General features: G+C 41.6%; 1 protein-coding gene across 3 annotated transcripts; it reads right to left on the bottom strand.

Moving 5' to 3' along the window:
• Positions 1-1348: 1348 nt before the first annotated feature.
• Positions 1349-26208, bottom strand: LOC148895361 (uncharacterized). Of its 3 annotated transcripts, none has more exons than XM_089000530.1 (10): positions 26062-26208; positions 24027-25566; positions 21753-21861; positions 21525-21672; positions 20179-20226; positions 20018-20095; positions 17545-17682; positions 16713-16796; positions 5362-5412; positions 1349-5160 (listed from the first exon to the last, which is right to left on the bottom strand). In XM_089000530.1, exons 2-10 carry the CDS (start codon positions 25330-25332, stop codon positions 5050-5052), a joined length of 2073 nt encoding a protein of 690 aa, XP_088856656.1. In that variant the 5' UTR covers positions 25333-25566; positions 26062-26208; the 3' UTR covers positions 1349-5049. The 3 variants fall into 3 exon arrangements, 2 of the variants coding, with proteins under 2 accessions (XP_088856656.1, XP_088856657.1); XM_089000531.1 differs by having other exon boundaries at positions 26118-26185; XR_016115520.1 differs by having other exon boundaries at positions 5088-5160; positions 16688-16796.
• Positions 26209-26690: the final 482 nt, after the last annotated feature.

The raw sequence follows: 26690 nt of genomic DNA, 5'->3' as shown, positions 1-26690 counted from the left end.
CCAGCCAATCGCAGGGCACACAGAGACAAACAACCGTCCGCGGTCACACTCCATGTGGGAGGAAACCGTAGGACCTGGAAAAAAACCCATGCGGACTTGGGGAGAACATGCAAACTTAACTCCACATAGGGAGCAAGCCAAACTCACAACCTCTGCACTGTAAAGTCGGCGTGCGTACCACTCGATATTGATGTAAATGATAAACTTTCTTTCTTGGTCACCAAATTTTATGCAGCATTTATTAACCTAATCAGGTGTTAAATAGTAGTTGGGCAATCTTCATCCCCATTGAGTTTTTACAAACCTGCCTGTAAAACATGGAGATATAATTGTCAATGCCTCACTTTTTTCAGCATGTTGTGTCTTTTGTTTTAAAAAAAGGACCTTCGTTACAATGAGTACATTTTATTATTCACTAATTCTCAAAGATATGAACTCAAGAGACAGAGGAGACGGGTAAAGTTGAGATATCAGTTCAGAAACAACCTTGGAAATGCAATGGAAACTGGAAAAAATATTTTGTTTATTACAGACTATTGATCTATCTACCAGACATTTTCATCAGCTTTAACCTCACAAGGGTTGCAGGGGGAGGGTGCTGGAGCCTATCCTAGCCATCTTCAAGCTGTTGGCGCGGCACCCCATGCAGTACATGATGACACAACCATTGGACGCCCACATTGTTATAATCTAATTTTTAGGGTCGATGTAATTATGTTTTGTGGCAATGGCAGCATACCGCTTTCCTTTTTCAAGCGGTCACAGTGAGAACCAATATACAGGGGCTGACAAAAGTCTTGTCGCGTATCCTGTAGGAACAACAAATAATAACTTGACTTGTCGTTCATTGGAATCAGAAATGGCTTATATGAAAGGCAAAATCCTCTAGATTATGCTTATTATACCAAAATAACGTTTTGTATCATTCATTGAGTTTTATTATTTAAGATTTTGCTTGGACAAAAATCTTGTTGCATACAAAAATAATGTGGAAATTATACATATATTTCATTTTGATACACAAATATGCTACAATAACGTCTGTGTAAGCTCTCAGTCATACAGGAGTGGTCCATCGATGAGAAGGTTTCTTCACATCAAGTGGTCCTCTGCTCCCCACAACCTGAGAGTAGGGACCTATCATAGCTGTGTTCGGCGCCGCCATATTCGGGATATATGTATAGGGCCGATACTACCAGTAAGACTATAGTTCGCTGACGAAGCCTCTTGGATTAGAAGCGAAACGTCCGACACCTTAAAAAAGTACAGATGACGGCTGAAGAAACCTTCTCATCGATGCTACAATAACGTCATCACATAAAGTCATGATGCCTTAGAAAAATAATTATCGTGTATGGCTCCCGTGAGCTTGGAGGATTGATGTATATTGATGCTAATGTTAGCATGGGGCTTGTCATAGTGTCACTGACATTTGACTGTTTCATCAATGGTATTGTTTCATTGCAAATTAGAATCTATCAAATTAGAACCTGTTCTCTCTACAAAGGCGAATCCTTTGCTCCATTCAAACTGATCTTTTTTTAATGCTTATTCGAGAGGGGGCGTTTACCTGTTTCGACATCAACGGCACCTAAGTCAAGATCATCTCCACTTTCATCTAGAACTGCTTCATGTAATAAAGAGGGTACAGAAGTGCTTAAGAATGAATGACTCTGTGGCTTTGTGTTGTCATATTGTCTTTGTGCGGTTATATTATTTGTTATTTAGTTTTTTTTTTTGTTATTCGAGAGTGGCTGCCTTTCCAGCAGCTCATGTATTTTGTTTTTCTACTTTCATTCCTTTCATCACTTTGCTGCTGTGAAATGTAAATTTCTCCACTGCGAGACTAATAAAGGAAATCCAAATCATCCAATCAAAATGGCACTTTCCGCCAACAGGCGTCAGTATCATCCAATCAAAATTGCGCTTCCCACCAACACAAGCCGAAAAAGGAAATGAACAGCGAAAAAGCGAGAATACATATTTAGTTTTATCTGGTCATTTTGGTCTGAAAAAGTCGGAAATCCGCCAATCGGCGGAAAATTCTCAGCCCTGAATTAATATCAATGCTGTTGCATTTTGATAATTAAATATCAAGATTCGGACACATCAGATGGAAACCAAGATCATGAGGACTAGAAAGGTGGTAGAACAGTTTAGAAAGTAGATGTCTAACTCTGGTCCTTGAGGGTCGTTGGTTGTTAGCTGAAACACATTGCAACTAGTTTGCACAGGGTAGCAAAATATGGATTCTTCCAGTACAAAAAGTATGATCAGCTAATGTTACAAACCTAGATGTATTGTTCAAACAAATATTTATTGTAATTGTGACCTTATGCATAATGTTTGCCATTAACCAAGAACCCCATGTAGCTTTGGTGCAAAAATATTAACACAAAGCAGTAACCAACGAAATGATAATAAACACTGATTATTGTCGTGAAGGTCAGATGACTGCTAAGATATATCATTGGTTACAAAAAAAATATTCATCAACTATGGTTGATTATTTATCTGAAAAAAGGGGTGGGGAAAACAGGTTCAACAATGAATCCAGTCACTGCATGTTATGTCAATGTCAACCATAACAATCATACAAGAGTGACATATAAAAAAGCATCAAGTAGGCAGCAGGCTTGGATTGAAAAAAAAGCAAAGATTCTCCTGTAGTGTTCAACAAAGCACACATTTCAAGAAGTGAAAGTATAGTCAGTCCACACAAGAGGCTACACTGGCAAAAGCAAGATGTGTGTGTTTGTGTGTGTTTGGGGAGGGCGGGGGGCGGGGTTTCACACAGGAACAAGAAATCGAGGTCCACTTGTTTCTCAGGCAAATGAAGTATTTTATAAGCCTGCACCAATGAGTCTTCACAGACATCTGAAAGTTTAACTTCTAGGCTAACACCTACAACTGTGGCCTTCACATCAGCATCTTTATCTGCAGATTAAACAATAACAATTGCTGTATATTAGTTCAAAAGGATGGACATGTGAATCTTTTGAAAATGAGGGTCAAGCTAGTTACACGAAACAATCCAGAAAATACTAGCAAGGGAAGTGCAGCCGGAATTTTAAAAAGATATTTGGTGTCACAAGTCAAAGATCTGACAGTGAAAGAAAAAAAACAAAGATTCTGATGTGGTATTTAACTCACTCAATCCAATTCCAGGACCCACAGAATATTGAGTTTTAGGACTACATAAACATTCAATGCAGCGCAATAAACCTTAGATTCTCTTCTTTCATCAGAAAAAGAGTTAATTCATAGGTTATATGGGTCTGGAGCTGGGATGTCAAACTCATTTCACATCGTGGGTCACATATGGCCTCGGTAGATGTCAAGTGGGCCGGACCATTAAAATGATATCATACATGCTATAAATAACCAAATATCATTCCTTCAATAACAAAACTTGTTGAAAACTCACAAAGTACAAATGCTTCCCACGCCTCTCTGTAAAAAATATGACATGGTTCATTTTTCATTGAAAATTCTACACTCATCTACTTTTCTCTGTTTGGATAATGACATTTTGGCTAATGAGGGTGGAAAAAAAAAGGCCGCTGTTTTCTTCTATGTTGATCGAAACAGGACCACTCAGCCATCTAGTGGGCAATCCTTGAATTGCACTTCATTTAAAATATCAGTTCCATGTCGTTTTTGCATTTTTTTCTACTTTTAAATCATCCTGCGGGCCTGATCAAACCTCCTTGGGGGCCGGTTCCGGCCCGCGGGCTGTATGTTTGACACCTCTGGTCTGGAGTAATAACAGGTGCAAGTGGGGCGGCTGTACAAACGACAAATGCTACCCCCTCGTGGAAGGGGAAAAAAACATTGCCAGAGGTCTTTATCGGCACCCCCTCCCCCCATCCACAAGAAAAACCAAAACAAATTCGGGAAAGGTGCTCCACGTAATATTTTCAATTCCCGAATTAATTCTGGAATGGCATGGAATGAGTTAATCAAAGCAAGCATTTAAAGAAATGAAAGTCGTGAGCCCACACGAAAGGATACAATAGACAATAAAGATTGAAGGGATGCCCAAGAATGAAAAATTGAGGTCCACTTGTTTCTCAATGGAGGGTAAATGAGGAAGTATTTATAAACCTGCATCAATGCATCAATACGAACACATGAAAGTTTAAAATCTAGGCTCACACCTACAACTGTGGCCTTAACATCAGCCGCTTTATCCGTTCATCTGAGAACAAGAAAATGGAAGGACATGTGAATCTTTTGAAAATCAGGCTTTTTAAAAATTAGCTAGTTGAACTAAATACCCCAGAAAACCCTAGAAACAAAAAATAAAGTGAGATTGGGGGTTGTGGGCAGTATTTTCAAAACAAATAATTTGGTGTCATAGAACAAAGACCTGACAGTGGGAAAAAAAACGCTATTTTGAGCCACAACCAAAACGCACATATACCTGGTATGACATGAAAAGTCACAATTGTTTCGGAAAAACAGGAAGGATACAGGGAAGGGCAGTACATTCACTTGTTATTCCAAACTCAAAGTATAAGCTTCAATATCCGTGCAAATATTAGCAGTCCAAGAAAGAAAATCCGACTTCCATCTTCAAGTTTTAGGTGAACAGTTGGTCCGCGGAATCACATTTCCTTTGATTTACATGTTCAAGATACAAAAACAGACAAACTGCTGCTATCAAAGTCCTGGGTAAAACACACATTTTAAACCGTTATGTTTAAAATGGCCACTCTGCTTGGTCCAAGAAATGCCTGCAGACGTCTAAGGAAGAAATGCTGTTTATCCAAAAGAGTGGGTGGTTTCATATCAACTGGCTATGTGAAATACAAAAAAAGAAAAGCAAGGTGAAACAAAGGACGTCCAGCATCAGTAGGAGGCCACGTCAGTAGTTCTTTCCAAGTCGTGCGAAGAAATTATTTCATTGGAAAACACATAGTCCAGTTGTTTGTCCTCCATATGAAACAGATGCTCAGTAAAATCAGATCCATCCAACAAGCTTGCAGACCTTTGCATGTAAAAAGCCAAGCAGTCTATGTTCTGATGAGGCCATAGTTTAGTCATTCAGGAGTTGAGGTGTCTATCACACAGCTCCTTATAGATCCGTTTGCGAATACGAGGCATGTCATCCTGACTGAACAACAGAGGCTTCTTCACCGAGAGACAACGGCAGTACTGACAGACACAAAGAGACAAGGAGACTGTCAATTGACCTGTGAAACTGAGTTAGGATATCAAACAGTGAAGACACCGGACACAAATTCAGATTTTATATTTGTTATTTGGCCAGGGCAGTTGACATGTAAGGCGATAAAATGATACAAAAAGGACTATGCACACATCTAAATGGAAAGCTAATCGTGAAAAATGTCTCACCTCCAGTACAAAAACACCACAGTCACTGTCGTTTTTCTGCTGAGGAATACCCTGAGGATTCAACATGTGCGAGTTAGTGCAAAGAAATACGAATGTGTTATCACGTGAGTGTCACGACGGTACATGCAGATAAAATGTTTGTTCATCAGACTTAGTTATGAACACAAACCGAGCTATGAAGAAACTACAATTACAAAATTACATCCGTGTCAGCTCTCAGTCGTACAGGAGTGGTCCATCAATGAGAAGGTTTCTTCAGCCGTCATCTGTACTTCTTTGAAGGTGTCGGACGTTTCGTTTCTTATCCCAGAGGCTTCGTCAGTGAAATAAAAACTTTAGCTGGTAGTTTTGGCCCTAAATATATCCCTACTGTCCAGGGTGGCCGTGCCAGACTCTGCTATAATTGGTCCCTGCAGAGGACTACTCCCTGCGGCTACACTGATTATTTCTATTGTCCTGAGTATGGATCTACGACTGGCCTGATTGCCCCATTTGATCCCCCCTGCCCGTCTCAGCATGATGGGTGACAGAGCCTTCAGCTGCTCGGCCCCCAAACTTGTCTGTGACTGTAAAGTGTCCTTGAGAGCTTTGAAAGGCACTTAAAATTTAATGTATTATTATTATTAATCATATACCTAGTAATATACCAAGTGTAAAGCCTGGTACATAAGCTCTCAACATGGGCATGAATGACAAACAGATCTGTGATTTTTGTCTTTTATTTGATTATTACCAGTCACACAAATGTGGTGCATAATTTTCTAAATCATTTGGATTGGATTAGATTTATTCTATTCATTCATCCATCTCCGCTTTATTGTCAAAAGGGCCGTGGGGGTCCCGCAGCCAATCTCTGCCATCTTCCTGCAGTAGGCGAAGTACACCTTAAACTGGTTAGCAGTCAATTACAGGGCACACAGAGACAAACTACCATTAGTGCTCACACTCACATCTAGTGATAATTTTGTGTGTTCAATTAGCCTACTATGAATGTTTTGGAAGATGGGAGGAAAGCGGAGGACCCGGAGAAAATCCATGCAGGGCCGTGGAGAATATGCAAACACCCCCAGGAAGGCAGGATCGAATCCAAAACCTCTGTGAGGTCGACGTGCCTGGACCACTGGGTCGCCCCAGATCTCATCTACAAAATTAAACATCCATCCACACATAGCCATGGGGTCCTGACTCCATGTCCACTCATGTCCACAGTTTTGGTGGTCAGCAAAAATGGGATGCAGAAATGAAGCAGAAGGAAAACCTCAAAGTCACTTTTGTCAAAAGCTAAAACTCAATTTTGAGTCAAAATTGGGTGTTCCAAGAGGATGATAAGCACAGGAGCGCTTGAAGATGTTAAGTTCCTGGGATAGCCTTAAAAAAAGCACGATCAACACTGATATTCACTGATATGTAACCAAACATTTTTTTCTGATGGATTTCTTTAAAATATCTGCAACTATGAATGCTCAAAATATGTTAGATCGTGTGTGATAATGTAATTTTTAATGTAATGTTTGTCTTCAATACATACATGCACGCGCAGGCACATGTCTTTTAGTACACTTCTTCATGTTACATGCCAGACAAGTTACCAGTAAATGCAGTAGATTCTACAAAGGTCAACCAGACCCAGCATTCATAATTGCCATGCTTCGAAGGCTGTGCAATTGGGAAAATACTGTAGTTTAAAGGGGTGTGTTAAAAAAGTAGCAGTTTGGCAACCAATCTCCGAGTTCGTCTATTTTGGGGAAGGAAAAAAAAACAATAAACCGGGTGTGAATCAAGTGCCACCTATTTAAGGATGATGAAGCATGTTCAACACAGGTTGCACATGCATTTGAGGAAATTGGATTTTTCAAGACACTGCTCTGATTGATTAAATCTTTGATTAAAAAGTTGAATGGAGAGGGAAGAACCTGTAAAGAGGTGCAAAAAAAATTGTTGGCTGTTCAGCCAAATTGATCTCCAATGCTATAAAATGGCTAGAAACAACAGAGACACATGGAAGAAAACGGAAGACAACTATTAAAATGGACCGGAGGATAACCAGAATGGCAAAGGCTCAGCCAATCATCTGCTCCAGGATGATCTAACACAGTCTGCAGTTACCTGTAAGTGTTGTGACAGTCAGAAGACATCTGTGTGAACCAAATTTATTTTCAAGAATCCCACGCAAAGTCCGTCTGTTACAAAAACGCATGTGCAGAAGAGGTTACAATTTGCCAAAGAACACATCAACCAGCCTAAAGAAAAATGGAGGAATATTTTGTGTACTGATGAAAGTAAAATTGTCCTTTTTGGGTCCAGGAGACGACTCCCAAACTTTGAATTCAAACCTCAGTACACATTGAAGACAGTGAAGCATGGTGGTGCAAGTATCATGGTCTGGGCATATTTCTCATACTCCGGTGTTGGGACCATTTATCACATACCAGGGATCATGGATATTGGATATATTGGATATTGGATATGCCTTTATTAGTCTCACAGTGGAGAAATTTACATTTCACAGCAGCAAAGTGATGAAAGGAATGAAAGTAGAAAAACAAAATACATGAGCTGCTGGAAAGGCAGCCACTCTCGCGGCGTCAAAAGAACAAAAAAAACTAAATAACAAATAATATGACAGCATAGAGACAATATGACAAAACAAAAACACAGAGAGACATTCATTCTTCAGGACTTGCTGTACCCTCTTTGTGATGACATGAAGCAGTTCTAGATGAAAGAGGAGAGGATCAAAGCGTCTTCCCACCAGTGGAAGCATGGCCTGCCACATGAGGTGCTGCAACATTTCTACACGGCTGTCATCGAATCCATCCTGTGTTCTTCCATCAGCGTTTGGTTCGGGGCCGCCACAAAAATGGACAAAATCCGACTTCAACGGACAGTTAGGACGGCGGAAAAAATCATTGGCACCGCCCTACCCACTCTCGAGGACTTGCACACTGCAAGAATCCAAACTAGGCTGCGGAAAATCCTACTGGACCCTTCGCACCCTGCCCACCACCTTTTCCAGCTACTGCCCTCAGGCAGGCGCTACCGATCCATGCGCACCAAATCCAGCAGACATTTAAACAGCTTCTTCTCCCAAGCCATTAACTCTTTGAAGTCTTTCAACAGTAGCCAAAATGGAACTGTATAGTGCCACTTAGCAGTTTTTTTTTACAACGATACTAGTGCAGCGTGTTCTACCGGAAACAAATTCCTTGTGTGTTCTACATACTTGGCAATAAAGATGATTCTGATTCTGATCAGGGACATCATGGTGGAATGTGCACGTCGACTACAAGCTAAATGTTGAAAGCAAACACGCAGCTGTAGCATCCATTGACGAAAAGAGATTGTCTCACATCTCCTGTTCCACATAAATCTGCTTCAATTCCAAGCCGCAACAGTTCCACATATGCATCGGCGCTCTGCGCTGACGCTCCTTTCTTCTTATCGCGGGTTCCTCAAGCCATGCATCCATCCAGCCTCAGACTGTCCAACAGCCTGACCTTTCCGCTAAACAAAGCGGGGCTGTGAAGATGCTGCCCATTACAGGCGCAAAAAAGCACAATGGCCACTTTGGTGTCCAGCGATGGCAGTCGAATGGCTCCGACATTCCTCCCATTCAAAAACAGTACTGGCATTTTCATGCTGCCGAAAAGGCGCAACCGCTCAGCACAGTCTCCTCCTTGATGAATGTCAAAAATGCTGAAAAACAATCTGTATCCGTTCCACATGATGCACAACAACACAAAGTGACAAAAGAAAGCACAAAACAAGACAAAAACAACCAAAAAAAGCAAGGCTCATGAGAGCACTTGCTGAGGCTGCCTACTTGGGCGCCATCTTAGACTCCTTTTTCAGTTTGTGTACACTGCATGTCAAGATACTTGGAGAGGTTATGATGCCTTATGCTGAAGAGGACATGCCCTTGAAATAGGGTGTTTCAACCAGACAATGACCCCAAACACAGCAGTAGACGAGCAAAGTTTTGGTTCCAAACCAATAAAATTAATGTTATGGAGTGGCCATCCAAATCCTCAGATCTCAATCCAATGGGAGAACTCGTGAAGCAAAATCATCCATCCATCCATTTTCTGCCGATTGTCCGAAGTTTGGTCGCAGCCCAGGAAGCCCAGACTTCTTCCAGCTCTTCCTGGCGGATTCCATGGCATTCCCAGGCCAGCTGGGTGAAATAGTCTCTCTCTGAGTCATCCCCGGCCGGGGTCTTTTGCCAGTGGGGTATGCCCGGAACACCTCACCAGGGAGCCACCTCATCTGGATCCTCTCTATGTGATCCATTCTGACCCTATCCCGGATGATCGAGCAACTTACCTTATCTCTAAGAGAGAGCCCGGAACCTGTGAAGAAAGCTCATCTCGGCCGCTTGTATCCGGGATCTCGTTCTTTCTGTCACGACCCATAGCGCATGACTATAGATGCGGTTTGGGACATAGATCGACCACAAAACCAAGAAATGTATATGAATTATGGAATGTTGTCAAGCAATCATGGAGTGAAATATTAACTGAAATAAAATAACTTTGGTCATACAACAAAAGATTCCTAATCCTACCTTTTTTTTTTGGAAATACAAAATAGATTTATGTTTGTAAGTTCAACAGCAGACACTACTATTTTTTGACACACCCCTTTGAACTATTTGCCCAATTTCACAGCCTTCGGAGCGTACCACGGTGCGTTATTAAAGTATGCAGTGACTTGAAAAAGCATTCATACCCATTGAAGCTTCCCACATTTTGTCACGTTGTGACCACAAACATAAATACAGTTTATTGGCATTTTATGTGAAAGACCGAAACAAAGCCGTTAAAAATTAATTGTGAGGTGGAAGGAAAATTATACATGACTTTAAAATTTAAAAAAAAAAAAAAAAAAAAACTTGATGGAACCACCTGCAATTACAGCTGCAAGTCTTTAGGGCTATGTCTCGACCAGCTTTGCACATCTAGAGGCTGGAATTTTTGCCCATTCTTTTTTGCAGAAAAGCTCAAGCTCAGCAAGATTAGTTGTAGAGCATTTGTGAAGAGCAGTTTTCAGATCTTGCCACAGATTCTTGATTGGATTTAGGTCTGGACTTTGACTGGGCCATTCCAACACAGGACTATGTTTTGTTTTAAACCATCCCATTGTAGCTCTGGCTTTATGTTTAGGTCATCGTCCTGCTGGAAGGTGAATCTCCGCCAGAGTCAGTGTTTTGCAGATTCCATCAGGTTATCTTCCAAGATTGCCCTGTGTTTGGCTCAATCTGTCTTCCCATCAACTCTGACCAGCTGTCCCTGCTGGAGAAAGGCAGCCTCACAACATGATGAAGAGTGATGTGCAGTGTTAGTTTTCTGTCACACATAACGTTTTGGACACTCTAGTGAAGAGTGGGGCGGAGCTGTCAACTGATCACCACCTGGTGGTGAGTAGGCTCCGTTAGTGGGGGAAGATGCCAGTCCGACCCGGAAGACCCAAACGTGTTGTGAGTGTTTGTTGGGAACGTCTGGCGGAATCCCCTGTCAGAAGGAGTTTCAACTCCCACCTCCGGCAGAACTTTACACATGTCCCGAGGGAGGTGAGGGACATTGAGTCCGAATGGACCGTGTTCCGTACCTCCCTTGCTGAGGCGGCAAATCAGAGTTGTGGCCGAAAGGTAGTTGGCGCCTGTCATGGCGGCAACCCCCGTACTCGCTGGTGGACACCAGTAGTAAGGGATGCCATAAAGCTGAAGGAGTCCTACCGCACCTATGTTCCAAAGAGGACGAACACCAGCCAAGCGGAATGCAGCCTCGGTGGTCGCTGAGGCAAAAACACAGGCATGGGAAGAGTTCGGTGAGGACATGGAAGCCGACTTCCGGGCCGCTTCGAGAAAATTCTGGTCCACCATCCGGCGTCTCAGGAGGGGAAAGCAGTGCACCACTAACACTGTGTACAGTGAGGATGGGGCGCTGCTGACCTCGACTTGAGCCGTCGTGAACCGGTGGGCAGAGTACTTCGAAGACCTCCTCAAGTCCACCAACACACCTTCCTTGGAGGAAGCAGTGTCTGGGGACTCCGAGGTGGGCTCTCCGATCTCTGTGGCTGAAGTCACCAAGGTGGTTAAAAAGCTCCTCGGTGACAAGGCCCCGGGGGTGGATGAGATCCGACCGGAGTTCCTATGGGCTCTGGATGTTGTGGGGCTGTCCTGCCCAACGTTGCGTGGTCATCGGGGAGAATGCCTCTGGATTGGCAGACCGGGGTGGTGGTCCCCCTTTTTAAAAAGGGTGTGTTCCAACTACAGAGGGATTACACTCCTCAGCCTCCCTGGAAAGGTCTATTCAGAGGTTCTAGAGGGGCGGGTCCATCGGAAAGTCGAGCCTCAGATTGAGGAAGACAGTGTGGTTTTCGTTCCGGCCGCGGAACAGTGGACCAGCTCTACACCCTTAGCAGGGTCCTCGAGGGTGCATGGAAATTCGCCCAACCACTTTTCATGTACTTTGTGGACTTGGAGAAAGCGTTTGACAGTGTCCCTCGTGGAGTTCTGTGGAGGTTGCTTCGGGAGTATGGGGTACAGGAGCGCCCTATACGACCGATGTCAGAGTCTGGTTCGCATTGCCGGCAATAAGTCGGAATCGTTTCCAGTGAGGGTTGGGCTCTGCCGAGGCTGCCCTTTGTCACCGATTCTGTTCATCACCTTTATGGACAGAATTTCTAGGCGCAGCCGAAGCGTTGAAGGTTTCCATGTTGGTGGCCTCAGTATAGCATCTCTGCTTTTTGCAGATGATGTGGTACTGTTGGGGCCTTCAAGTGGAGCTCTCCAACTCTCTCTTGAGCGTTTCGCAGCCGAATGTAAAGCGGCTGGGATGAGAATCAGCACCTCCAAATCTGAGACAATGGTTCTCAGTCGGAAAAGGGTGGAGTGCCCTCTCCGGGTCGGAGAGGAGATTTTGCCTCAAGTGGAGGAGTTCAAGTATCTGGGTGTCTTGTTCACAAATGAGGGTGGAAGGGAGCGAGAGGCCGACAGGCGGATCGATGCGGCGTCTGCTGTGATGCGGACTTTGTACCGATCTGTCGTGGTGAAGAAGGAGCTGAGCCAAAAAGCAAAGCTCTCAATCTACCGGTTGATCACGTCCCAACCCTCATTTATGGTCCCGAGCTATGGGTTGTGTCCGAAAGAACAAGATCCTGGATGCAGGCGGCCGAAATGAGCTTTCTCCGTTGGGTGTCCAGCCAGGTTTTCCCTGAGAGATAAGGTGAGAAGCTCAGTCATCCGGGAGGGGCTCGGGCATCTGATTAGTGTGCCCCCAGGACGCCTCCTTGGCGAGGTGTCCCGAGCATGCCCCACTGGCAGGAGACCCCGGGAACGACCCAGAACACGCTGCAGAGACTATGTCTCCCAGCTGGCATGAGAACGCCTCGGGATCCGCCAGGACGAGCTAGAAGAAGTGGCTGGGGAGAGGGAAGTCTAGGCTTCCCTACTAAAGCTGCTGCCCCCGCAAACCGACCCCGGATAAGCAGCAGAAGATGGATGGATGGACATAACGTTTTGAATTTGGGCTAAAAAGTTCCACTATGGTCGCATCTGACCAGAGCACCTTCTTCCACACGTTTGCTGTGTCTTCCACATGGTTGCAAATTTCCCCATTGCGGGACGAATAAAGGTATTCTGATTCTGATTCTGATTTCTGGCAAACTGCAAACGAGACTTCTTATGACTGTCTTTCAACTATGGCTTTCTTCTTGCCACTCTTCCATAATGGCCAGATTTGTGCAGTGCACGACTTATTGTTCTCACATGGACAGACTCCTTCACCTGAGTTGTGTGTTAATTGAATAATAACTTCGATGAAAAGGTATCTTGAGCCGCCACCTGTACTTCTTTGAGGGTGTCGGACGTTTCGCTTCTTAACCAAGATGCTTCTTCAGCTCAATTCAAAAACAAGACTTCCTAAATATTCAGCGCGAGTCTTACAATGTAAAATATAGCTATATGCGGTGGAATCTTTGTAAAATACGCTCAGTAGAAGTCATTTGAAGCGATTTTAGAAATTATGGACACAACTTGTCCGGAGGCGTCGGTTGTCCTTTAAGTCATTTTTATTGGTGTTTTGCGTCTGACTAAAAACAGCCTGCTTGTTTTGGGTATTTTAGATTCTATAAAACATTTTTCTGATGGCAGGTGTGAAACAAAAAAAAAGTTGTCGGTTGTCATTTCGTGGTCCAATGGCCTTCATGAAGAACCTTGAGTAACAATGCAGGTGATGCTCTTTTTTGTTAGACAGTCTGCCAATTGATCTTTTGTGCTTGACAAAGCACCTGTTGAACTCCTTTTGATTGAATCAGCTGTTTAATGGAACTGATTTCCAAATGCAACTTTTTTTCAGCAACAGATTTACCGTATTTTTCGGATTATAAATCGCAGTTTTTTTCATAGTTTGGTCAGGGGTGCGACTTATAAAATGGAGCGACTTATATGTGCTTTTTTTATTACTGTATATCATTTCACATGTTATTTTCACATTAAACCGCAAGTGCGCAGAGAAGAGGAAGTGGCGCCTTGTCGACCTGCCGAGTTGGGGGAGTTATTTAAAAGTGACACAGAGGATGAAGATTTCTTTGGATTTGGTGATTTGGAGTAAAACCTGATATTTTGGTAAACTTGTTAGCATGTTCTTTGTGCTAGAGTTATCCATCGGAGTTGCGTAGAGCGAGAGCTGCCGTGTTATGTTGGGAAAAAAAGAAGTGAAACGGAGTCTGATGTTCTCTATTTTATTTTAATTTAATTTATTTATTTTAAATTGCTTTTCAAGATGACATGTATGTTGTTTGGTGTTGGATTTTATCAAATAAATTTTTCCCAAAAATGCGACTTATCCTCCAGTGCGACCTATATGTTTTTTCTTCTTCTTAATTATGCATTTTTTGGCTGGTGCGACCTATAATCCGGAGCGACGTATAATCCAAAAAATACGGTAGTAGATTTTAATGTCTCCATGAGTGAATGATTATTGGTGAAACAAATGATCGGCACAGGTTGATTTGTACTACCTGCATATAGGTCAGAGAATAATGTTAATAGAAAAATGGCATTGTCAATTCCCTCAGACACCTGCAAATGTACTCCTAACAATTCTTATACTTTTCTTTGACTGCCACGAGATGGGAGAAAACTGTCTGCCTTCACCCATTAGAACATGGTGTTCTCTGATGGGTACCCCCATCAGGGAGATTAGCAAAAGACGCATCAGTAAATGCAAGCAGCTTTAGGCTATCATCTTTCCCACGGTGTCTAAAGCTCAACTCAACTGATTTGGTCTTTAGCTTAGACACAACTCTGTTTGCTTTGTGAATTGCTGGTATGTTAGCATATTTGAAATTTGCAGCAAGATTACTGGCATCTAACATGGCATTAGGTCATTCGGTCATGAGCATTTCTGCATCTGTTGGCGAGTCCTTTGTGAGCAATGTAACAATACACTTGTCAATTTTCGTTTGAGCATTCTCGGTTATTTTGACATTCTCATTTGTGTGTGGGCAGTCCTTCACCCAGTGAAACGTACTTCGGCATATTGCACAATTTGATCGCCGTCCATACTTGTCCAGAGGATTTGCACCGTTTGGAGTTTTCTGTCGAGGGTTGTTTTGCCAGCCACCGCTTTTTTTTGTCTTTGCTGCTCTGTACTATACACTGTTTCCTGGCTGATTCCCTCCTGTCCTTTTCTTCTTTTAGGGACAATGCATCAATCTTGCAAAATAAAGTGTCCATTCCCATGTCTTGATTTAGGTAATCTGCAGGAATGTCTATTGCCATCTCTCGTGCCCTACCTGAAAGCGCCAAAGCCACTGCGAGGACTTGCTTTTTCTTCTCCAAGTCGGTCCCCCCATGTTCAAATTCCGACCTCATTTTTCAAGCTTTCTGAGGTTTTTCCTTCTTCAAAAGGTGGAGTGACTCTGTAGTTGCTAACCACCCTCTGCCATCAGTGTTCACATGAATAATAACTCCACTTGTAAGAAGGTAGAGGAAAATTATTTCGCAACAGCACACATACACCAACTTTTCAACCACTCTGCTTTGCCCTCTCAAACCCCTGCTCTCATTTCCCCGTGTGAAGACACCACTGCCCTCTAGCCATGTGGCATGGTTACGGTCATCACTAAAAATAAAACAACAATGTGGATCTTTCCAGCTTCTCCCGAGTTATCGTGGGCGTCTTGGCTGATCAGTGCTCTCCTTGGTTGGCATGTAAGGTTAAGATTGGATTGGATGGATGGTTGGTTGCACTTAACTTGCTAACTGTTTACTGTAGCTTGCTGTCACTAATTCTATCATTCTGCAGCCGAGGAGTCGCAAGAAGAATATCTAATCACCAGCACCCTCTGTCATGAGGCAGGAGAAATGTGTGCCTCACCTATGCACACAGTTTTGATAAAAATAAAATACAATAAGCACTGTAGTACAGTGTTTATTATGTACAGTGACTGTCCATTATATACACCAGCTAAACTGTAGAAATTTAGCACATATACTAAAAGTGTTTGAACACTTTAATAGCGATATGCAGAGGGACAGCAATGTGGTCTCACTGCAGAGCAAGCCAGCACAGTTAGCATTGTCATTGCGCAATCCATGGTGAGGTTCAGCCGGCTGCTGCCTCACCGCTCGTCTCGACTTAGTATTTGAACGGTAAATATGAAAATTCAGCGATTTTGAAAAAAAATCCACAAATGGTGAAGTTAAATGGAAAAGAACTTTAAAGTACAAATCACTAAATAAATACAACTGTTTAATTTATTTTTTCATTTAATATTTCCATGATGACAGGTGAGGCACGGCCTCACCAGCCTCCCCTGACTGCACGTCACTGAAGGTTAGATTACACACTGGTGGACTCCATTTGATCAACAACTGATTATTCAGCAATCATCAGGCAACCTCTGTAGGCAACTGGTTGCACTCAGAGAAAAGGGGACTGAATACTTTTGCACACCACAATTTTCAGTTTTTTATTTCTAAAAAAATTATGTCGCATATAATTTTCCTTGTACTTCACAATTGTGAACCGCCTTGTGTTGGTCCTTCACATAAAATGACAATGAAATATATTTGTTTGTGGTCAGAACGTGAAAATGTGGGAAGGTTTGAGGGGGTATGAATACTTTTTCGAGCCACTAATTAAATTTTGAACCTGTTGGACGATGCCCAGCTATCTCTTACAAGCACAAATGAAACGCATGCACGCACAGACACGCACGCACACAGGCACACGCACGCACGCGCACACACGCGTGCACCCACGCGCACACACGCGTGCACGCACGCGCACGGTGTGAGTGTCAAGTTGACTTGACTTACAATTTAGCTTTTATTTACTTGTTACCTTGATGATCGCAATCTTCCAACCTTTCAGAAAATCTGTCTTTTTCTTCTCTTGTGCTTCAGATTGAAGGTACTTCATTATGTTCTAATAAAGGGCAATACAAAAAAAAACACATTTTCTCTTAAAGGGACAGTAAATGGGAAAAAAAATGAACAACATAATTTAATAGAATACCCATTATGTATATGAAAACCTGGTTTTGATTACATGTGACACAGTCATTCACCAACTTAACTACAGGGCCACGGTTTTTGTCATGTTAACTCAAATTGCAGGACCCACATAATATTGAGTTTTAGGACTAAACATTCAATGCTACATAAGAAACCTTAGACTGTATCCTTTCATCCGAAAAAAAAAAGTTAATTCCTCAGTTATATGGGTCTGGAGTTATCTGAGTTTGACATGGGGTCGGCTGTATAAAAGGGAAATGCTGCCTCCTTGTGGGAGGGAAAAACATGGCCAGAGATCTGACCAGCGCTTTATCGGCACACCCCAGTCCCTCCTGCAAGAAAAATCAAAACCTGAACAAATTCGGGGAATGGCGCACCACGTCATGCTTTTCAATTTACTAATAAATTCGGGAATGGCAGTGAATGAGTTAATATTGAATAAGTACCAGTTCACGGGCAACTGCTTAGTTTGCAACTGATGTCGAGCTCCAAATCAACAGGCTATAATGTTCGGAATTTATTTTATAGGTTATTCAATCAATATATTTCCGATATTTTTCTTTCGGAAACAAGTTCTGCCTGTATAATAGAATTATCAAATTAAGAATTACAAATTATCTTGTCACTAATGTTTCAAATGAAGATAACTTGTCACTCACATCTGCAGTGTGTCGGAAGACAATGCCTTGGCTGTCGAAGTAATTGATGGTCTTAGTTGCCATGGTCACAGTGACAAGAGACCAGTGGATTTCTAAGTGGATGGGAATGAGCAGGAGCCACTTGGAGAACAAATCCACCTGAAATTGTGAAACGGAATTAAACAAAAAATACACACAGATATTCAGGGATGCATCTGGGAAATTAAAAAAAGGACTTTTACGCCGGGCGTACGATTTATAGAACGTCTCCGCCCGGGTGGCCATCAACTGTCAAGAAAAAACAAAATTCAAATCAACCGTTTGCTTTACTCTGATTTCAAAATCTTCGTTCAGTTTGGAAATTTCGGAATTTCTGTTCGTTTAGCAATTTGCATATGGAACGGAGTCATGCACTATCGTTCCGGTCGGGATTGCTTTCAGTGCTGCATTTACAGTTTCCATGAGACTTTCAGATGGTACTTCGCATAGCCGTTGTAATCGGTTTCTTGGTTTTCATTCATGATCTTATCTCTTAGGTCAGTTGCTGCTTCGCTCAGCATTTCATTCATTGGGGCTGGCTTCCCAATCTCATCATTCATGTGTCTTGCCTCCCAATCTCTGGTCTAACCTCTTCCTCTGCCTGGGGCCATTCACCTCGGAATTTGTGTTGTACCTCATCAATCTCAAGTTGTGATAGCAATTGCCGTTTGTGGAACACTGAGCTACATGTTGTTTCGTGGTCAACCGTGACTGTGGGTTTCGAAGTAACCATTCAGCCCCCATTCTCCGCATGTAACTCCCCTGACTAGGGTTGCTTGAGTAGTAGCACTCCAACAGAACCATGTTATCGCATCTCGTCCATTATCCGCTTTTTTTTTCCATCAAGGTGCTGTGGTTCCCCAGCACCTGACGCAGATCTTGTTTGGCCGGGCGACGTCTGAGCCGGCATATCATTTGATTTATTGTCTCTCATCATTGTATGAGGTAGGCAATAGCGTGAAGGGTCTTGCCCAAGGACCGACACTGGATGATGTTTTGTGCTCATTTTCTCTGCCCCATTTTCTCCCATATGCCAAACCAATGCCATATCAACTGAGCTATACAGCCGAATACAGTAAAGTCTCGTTATATCGATATTCTCGGGAGTTGGAAAAAATGTCGATTTAACCGGACTATCGATATATCCGATCCTGCGCCGAACTGCATCAACAAAAGCCGCCAAAAGAAGGCAGCCAAGCGCCACATAAGAAACGGAGCTGGCCATGAGCTCCCATTTTGTGCCTCTTTTTTTTGGGGGGGTGAAAGATGTTCCCCCAACGTTGCCTCAAAATGGCACATATAATTCTTTAATGATTGCAAACATGTATGCTTTCATCTTCAGAACTACAGTGTATTTGAATCATATTCATAACTGGATGTGTAACAAGAAAGCATATTATCCGAATCTGAAGCCATTGTTTGGATTCACAAGCAATGCAAGACGTCTTGGCGTGAAGTCATTTTTATTGGTGTTTTGCATTTAAATAAAAAGTGACATCGGTTGTCCTTTATAATAATAATAATAATACATTTCATTTATAAGCGCCTTTCAAAACTCTCAAGGACACTTTACAGTCATTTTTTTTCTGCGGGTTTTAATACACAGTATGGAATGTTAATAATTTTTTAAATCATCACGCTTCAGCAGACAAAAAAAGAAACATTGTTGCAAAAACAATTGCATTCATATACAGTAGTACAGTGAGGCATGTACATAACACAACAGGGAAACTGCAACGCTTACATCTTACTGTACAGTAAAGTCTCGTTATATCGCACGCACGAAGAAAATTACATGCAAACAGGGTCGGATATATCGATAGTCCCGGTTATATCGATATTTTTTCGGACTCCCTTGAATATCGATATAACGAGACAACGAGACTTTACTGTATTATGTATACAATTTAAAAAAGTCACCAATCTTCTTCTGCTTCCCATTTTTACCTTTTAACACAAACACTTCAATCTCTTCTGCTACACACAAGCTAGCGTCTGAAAATGAAAATGGCTCTGCTACACGGGTGCTGGTCACGTAACAAACTCACGTGACCAAGTCGACCAATGGCGCGATATGAACAGCAAAATGGCCGGCGGGGGATGAAAAGGAGCACCGTAATAACTGGATTATCGTAATAACCGGGTATCGTACTAAACGGTACTAATTATACATAAAAAGACTAGAAATGTGCAAGGGAAATGAAAATAGTATCGTACTATTGATATAACCGATATCGATATAACGAGACTTTACTGTATATGTAAATACAGTGTATGCATGTGCCCCCGCTCCATCCCTGCCTTTTTTTCCAGACTTTTTTTCTCATTTGTCATTCTCATCTCTGAGAAGCCTGCATCGAATAACTTTGTGCTTCCGGTTGCATTTGCATATTATTACTGGCAGTGTTTAAATCCTACCCCCCCCCCCTTCTGGTGAATGCATGAGTGTACTTACTTTTTTGGTCCATCTTTTTACACCGTCATAACCCTTGGCATCCAATTGTTTGTGGAAGAAACTATTGAAAAAATGAACCTACAAGGAGAAATGAAACATCATTAATTTGACCAAAATAACTTTTGCAATTTCTACATTTGACATTTACAAACATGACTTACACTGTGATGGGTTGCTTCCATAATCAGGTCTCCATACGTATTAATAATCTGAACACAATTACACAAAAAAGCAGTGTAAAAGTTGGGATAACTGACTCTATGTCGTACATTACTCCCTGTAAATTCATTGTTTGGTATTCATGAATCTGCCTCTTAACAAATTGCTTTTATAAACCTACTTGGTGTTGAATGTGGTATGCTGGTGTCAATTTTGGAGTGAGTGAGGTGTTTAATTTCTTCACAAGAAGGCTTTGCCACCATGTTGTATCACCTTCAAAATGTGACTTGTCAGTCCAGTCAACAGTCATATCCACATCAAGAAGTCATCGCATGGCAGTAATTTACAATTATATTTTAGCTCCTTGTGCCTAACCCATTTTGGTTGATTCATTTGTACTGGTCAGTATTCATATTTAAGGCAAAAGAAAGATTCTCCTCGCACATTACAACAAAATTGGCATTTTACTACAAGCCTGTTGATAGCCACCCTATTGATTTTAATAATGTCCATACAAACTAAATAAAATACAGGATAACTAGCAAACCAAAAATGCAAACAAACGTGCCTATGACATTGCACATCGTTCATAAGACAGATGTAACCCACTGACAAAATGTCTCACAGGTAAGCGTGCAATGGAGTCTGGAAAATGTGACCTAAGGAGCACTCATTGTCCTTGTGATGGACCGGTGATGGTATGTTGACAACATTTACACAACACAAACAAGCACAGTATAATGGGTGACACGGCATATCTGCCTCACAATGCAAATAATAATAATAATAATAATAATAATAATAATAATAATACATTTCATTCATAAGCGCCTTTGACTGTTCAGGGTTTAACCATGGCTGTGGCCTTCCTGTGTGAAGTTGTCCTCATGCCTGTGCGGGATTTCTCCGGGTATTCTGTTTTCCTTCCACATTCCAAAAACATGCGTGTCAAGTTAATGGAACGGAATCAGAGGTCACCAATCTTTTTGCAACACAGCTATTTATTTATAAACCTACTTGGTGTTGAATGTGGTATCTTGGTGTCAATTTTGGAGTGAGGTGTTTAATTTCTAAATGCTTGGCACCATGCTTCCATGTTGTTTTGATATGCGACCCTTGCATAAGTCACATGATCTCGTGCAACATGACAAATCATTACAATTTATGGGAAATGTGTATTAAAAGGATCCATTTATGAATTAAGCAATGTTGGTTATGAAAAGCCTCCTTTCTTTTTTTGTCTTTTACAAAACCATGCCTATCTTCCACTGAGTGAATATTTTGAGAACTCCGACCTCTAATGTGTTTTGTGTTGGTATGGCGTATCGCCCGATCAACTTTCACCTACCTGGTCATTTATCCAGTTCTGGTCCTCCAGGGTGCCAAGGTCTTCCAGGCTCAACGTATGTTTGTTATAGACGACCATGAAGCCAGCTACAGGTGCAGAGGCTAGTGCTGCCTTATATCGCATCATCTCGCGTTGAATGTTTAGTCCACTAAAACATAAAATTTCATATGGTGAGCATAGTGCACGACTGCAAAAAAACATAAAAATGCTGTGAGTACACGCACTGACAGTTGACTGAAGTTGTCGCAGTTGCAGTTCATCTTCAGATACTCCCGGACATCGGTAACACTGAGGGGAATGAAACTACCGTACTTTATGTAGAAGCTCTCCAAAAAGTCTGAAATATTGACAGCAGTGTTACAACATAAAAAATAAACAACAAAACTGCATTAAAAAGTATGAAGTACCATAATTTCTGCACCATAAGGGGCACCAAAAAGTCTTCAATTTTCTTAATAGTTAACAACGCACCTTGATTATGGTCATCACGGTATAACATCGACGCAAAAATGGCTCCATGCTGGAAGCATGCTTACCTACTGTATTTTCTGCACTATAAGGCGCGCCTAAAAGGCCTACATTTTTTTCAAAATCTCACCATGCGCTTTTAATCCAGTGCACCTTGTAAATGGAAAAAGTTTTTAAATATGACATTCATTGAAGGTGTGCCTTTATAATTTGAATATGAAGTTTAAATATACAGGTACAGTATGTCATTCATTTAAGTTGCGCTTTATAATCTAGTGCACTTTATATATGGAAAACGTTTTAATATATGCCATTCATTGAAGGTGCGCCTTCTAATAAGGTGCTCTTTATAGTCCGGAAAATCCGTTAATAACACACACTTAATTACTGTATTTTCCAGTGTATAAGGCACATCAGATTAGAAGGCGCACCTCCAAAATGTTATGTTTCTACTTTATCCATATATATAAAGCGCACCGGATTATAAGGCGCACCTTCAATGAATGAAAAAAGGTTTTCCACATATAATATATAAATATACCAGTTTTCCAAATATAAGGCACACCATATTATAAGGTGCTACAATAGAGGCTTGGGTTACGCACAACTTCTTTTACAGGAGGAAATTGAGTCGTGGCTGCTGACAGTAGCTGCAAGACCTGTTGTGGCTCAATATTATATCACATATAAGGCGCACCAGCGTATAAGGCGCAGTCACCTTTTGAAGGAAATCAAGGCTTTTGGGTGTGCCTTATAGACAGGAAAATAGAGTAATACTTTTCACAGTCTCAGCAAATATCAGTGCATACTTGTCCGTCTCCGTACCTTCTCCTCTTCCTTTTGACTACCTCCAAAAAATGTAAATTAACAATTACTTCAAAAAAAGCTATGAAATTTGAACTAATACATCAAAACAGAAAATCAACAACTAAATACTACAGCCCCCCGCTCTGTTGGTATTTTCTTGAGAGTATCTCCAACAGAACTATTAGATGTCATTAAAATGTAGGTGATTGGACTGTTTCAAAAGTGAATTTAGTTCGTGATTTCCATGCTGGATTTTCTGTTTTGATGTATTATAACATTTTTGTCGTTTCATTGGAGTAATTGTTAATTTGCGTGTTGAATGGAAGGAGCGTAGGTTCATCTAATCTAGTGGATGCATTGTAAATTGCGTCCAATACGTCTGTGAAAAAAAAAAATACTGAAATGGCCATTCACTGAAGACGCGTCTCACAATCCAGTGCGTTTTTTAGTGTGGAAAGTACGGTTCAACTTGATTGTCAAATGAAAATCACACAGGTGAATTACACTAAAGTACTTTTGGTGGTACAGTACATATTCATTATCATTACTATATCAGAATCAGAATCACCTTTATTGCCAAGTATGTAGAACACACACTAGTATCATCAGCAAAAAAAATTGCAAAGAGGCACTATACAATTCTATTTGGGCTACTGTTCAAAGAGTTAATGGCTTGGGGGAGGAAGCTGTTTAAATGTCTGCTGGATTTGGTGTGTTGACTAATTGATATGATAAAACACCGTTGTAAGGAGACCATCCATGTTCTTGTTAATTTATATAAGGCAGGAGTGTCAAACTCAATCCTTTTGTTGTTGTTTTTTTACCTGGAGAGTCGTGACAACAGTGAAATCGAATAAACGTTGAATCATAACATCATATTATTACTTGTCCACCCAAAAATTGGATTACTCATTTTGAAATCATTCAACCATTTGTTTGTCGTTTGTGCAGTTGTTGTGCAAGTCAATGTAAACGAGAAAAAAAAAGTGCAAAATTTGAATGTTGTTTACCACATATGATCATTTGACATTTCGATACAGACTTTAGCAATGATTGTGGCAGTTGGGGCACATTGTTTGCTTTTGTGGGCCTAAGAACATAATGTCATTCCTTGAGTTTAGCATCTATGATATCAGGGATTTCTAAATTAAAAAATGTAATGATGAATGGATTATAATATACCTGAATGTAAAGAAGACAGTGTATGATCCAAAACACAAATCTTACCATGGACTAGATGAATAAGTCTCTCCAAGATATCGCTTTGCACTTCTCCATCCATGTCTTGTCTATCTGTTTCTTCTGACATATCATTTCCCTCGTTCTCCCAAGTTCCAATGTTACAATACAAGCGGTGATCTCTGAGTGGGCAGCAATGCTGCGTGCCACATACCGTGATAGCATAACGCTGCGAAGAAGAAATTGTTTGATTTGCACTGTCCATTTCCATGGCTGTGGATCTAAGATGTTTGTCTGTAGGAGATGTGCCATTTCCAATGGACAGAGTCAGTGAAAGACAACGAGATGACAAATCTTTTCTGTCAGAATCAACTGCTACATGCATTTCTGCGTCATGGGCCTGAGGACTTCCTGGCCTTGAAGGAGAAGTTGATACTTCCGATGAGCAAAGTGTTCCGTTTCCTGGTTGACTAACAATGCTTTTGTCCTCAAGTGTCTCAGTTTCAGTTTCTGCGTCGGACAAACTCAGTGATTCTCCATTTTCAATCTGCGATGTATCTGTTATACAGTTCATATGCTCCCGACGACAAACCAACTCTGACAGAGTCGGTGCATTTTTAGAACTGTCAGTAGTGTCATTTTCAACCGATTTAACTCCAACGATCGCTTCCCCTTGCGGAGCCAGCATACCTGGGATTATGGTTTCTGGGAAAGTCATCTGGCCATTGTTCAAGACGTTGCCATCAAGCAGAGAGATATAGTCATGTGAGGGAGGAGTTGACACTGACTGGTTACTTGACATGTTCAAACCTTCATGCACGTTATTTTCATTCTCAGCTTCTGTGAACCCATCCCCCGTCAGGTCAAAGTCAGTACTTCTCATAAGCTCATCATCACTTTTTCGTTGTGGGATGCCGAGGATGTTCCTACCGGTGCCCCTTCCTCTGCCTCGCCTCCTTGCCCGCCATTTGCCTGAGGCTCTGACATCTTGTCCCCTTCTATTGGGGCCGCAACAGTCACAGGTCTTGGGAGTCCTCTTTCTGCCTGATGTGCGGCCATTGGCTGTACTTTGAATTGCGGTTGACTGCGTAGAGGACCAGTCCGATGCAGGACCTGAGTTAACTTTAGGTGCTATTTTAGGTGTTATAACTAGTGACTCAGTTTCTGCAAGAGTATGAAGAGTGGGCTGGGATACATCAGAAATGGAAGAAACATTGCAGTTAAGGAGTGACTGGTTACAAGTATCTGTCAGAGGCAGCACTGGAGGTGCTGCTTGCTCAGGAGGTGCTGCGTCTGGTATATTAGGTGTAACAGTTGTTGTTTTCATTGGGGAAGCAGAATTGCTGTAAACCATGACGTACTCCTTTGGTAATTTAACCCCATCCCAGACTCTTCAAACAGTGATCTACTCTTCTGTATTCCTCTTATTATCCATGTGATGTGTACTTTTTGTTTTTCTTTTGTTGTCACGTCCTCTCTTTAAAACTGGCTTCAATCAGGCAAAGTTTGTGTGCTGTGGTGGTGTTGACCGTGGCTCAGTTACAGTTATGTCATGTACTTCAGGTCACGATTACTTCGCTGCTGACTCCTACAGAGGAAAGAAAGAACGTTCCAAAAGTGAGCAATCTTACTACGATAGTATTGCAACCTTACATACAGCATTCAGAACATTTTTAAGGACGACTGTGTAGATAATGTATTCATTAAACAACATCATTTTTGAGCTTATCCAACAAAATCAAATGACTAGTGACAATTAAGTGAATTCGATCAGGTTCTTAATTTAATCTAAGTATTTTACTTTGTTAAGCGTAACTAGAATCCCGTCATAGCGCCTGCTAATATGAAACCGTGGAGGGTTTTTGTCAAACTAAAAGGACTACGTAATGTCGGTTATTGTATATCTATCTATATATCTTTTACAAATGAAAACATCTGTACGCTGTGCAAGTAGGCTATGTCGTGACTTTTAAAGTTAGTCGCCAACCTGAAGCTAAAACATTTAGCTTTAGCTTCAGCCAAAACAGAGACGAGACGACGGAGGACAACGAGGAAGCTTTGACAAGATACTTTAAATTCTTACTTTGCATTAGGTGAACGGTTGACAAAAAGCATAAAACAAACAGTCGCATACGTTACTTTATCGTTGTAATGGCAAGAGTTTTGTTCCACAGTAAATGAAGATACGAGCATCAAATTGACGGCGCAGGTTGATAACGTCACGATATCAATTTTTCTTCGACCCTTTCCGGAGACTCACACGAGCGAATCTTCGCATACCCAAGCAAGCGTTCATACAGCAATCACAGCAACGAACCGCTTGTATTTATTGTGGGAGTTGATACTGACAGTTTCTATTATTTGGGGGAGAAAAATGTAATTCAACTGCCACAGCACACATAAAAACACTGATCCAACAAACCGTGACGTCCTATTTAATTACAGAAACAAACAATAAATACAACTACCAGGCATAGAAGTAGAAGAAATTGTGCACAAATCAAAATCATAAAATTGAACGATTAAAAAAAATCAGGATTAAAAACTGTTGTGGAAAAGTCCTGATGAATATTCTTTGATGGCCAGACCAACAATATAAAAACCACCAGTCTTCATACACATTAGAAGACAACTGTTTAAAAACAATATCTGAAGTACAGACTGTTTGCATTTACTCTAGCAAAATGAACCACATGAAAGGCAATGTTGCAG

The sequence above is a fragment of the Hippocampus bargibanti genome, linkage group LG07 (genome assembly GCF_051943395.1).
Source record: "Hippocampus bargibanti isolate YZ-2025 linkage group LG07, ASM5194339v1, whole genome shotgun sequence".
NCBI classification, from domain to species: Eukaryota; Metazoa; Chordata; class Actinopteri; order Syngnathiformes; family Syngnathidae; genus Hippocampus; species Hippocampus bargibanti.
This window is presented reverse-complemented; position numbering and strand designations above follow the sequence as displayed.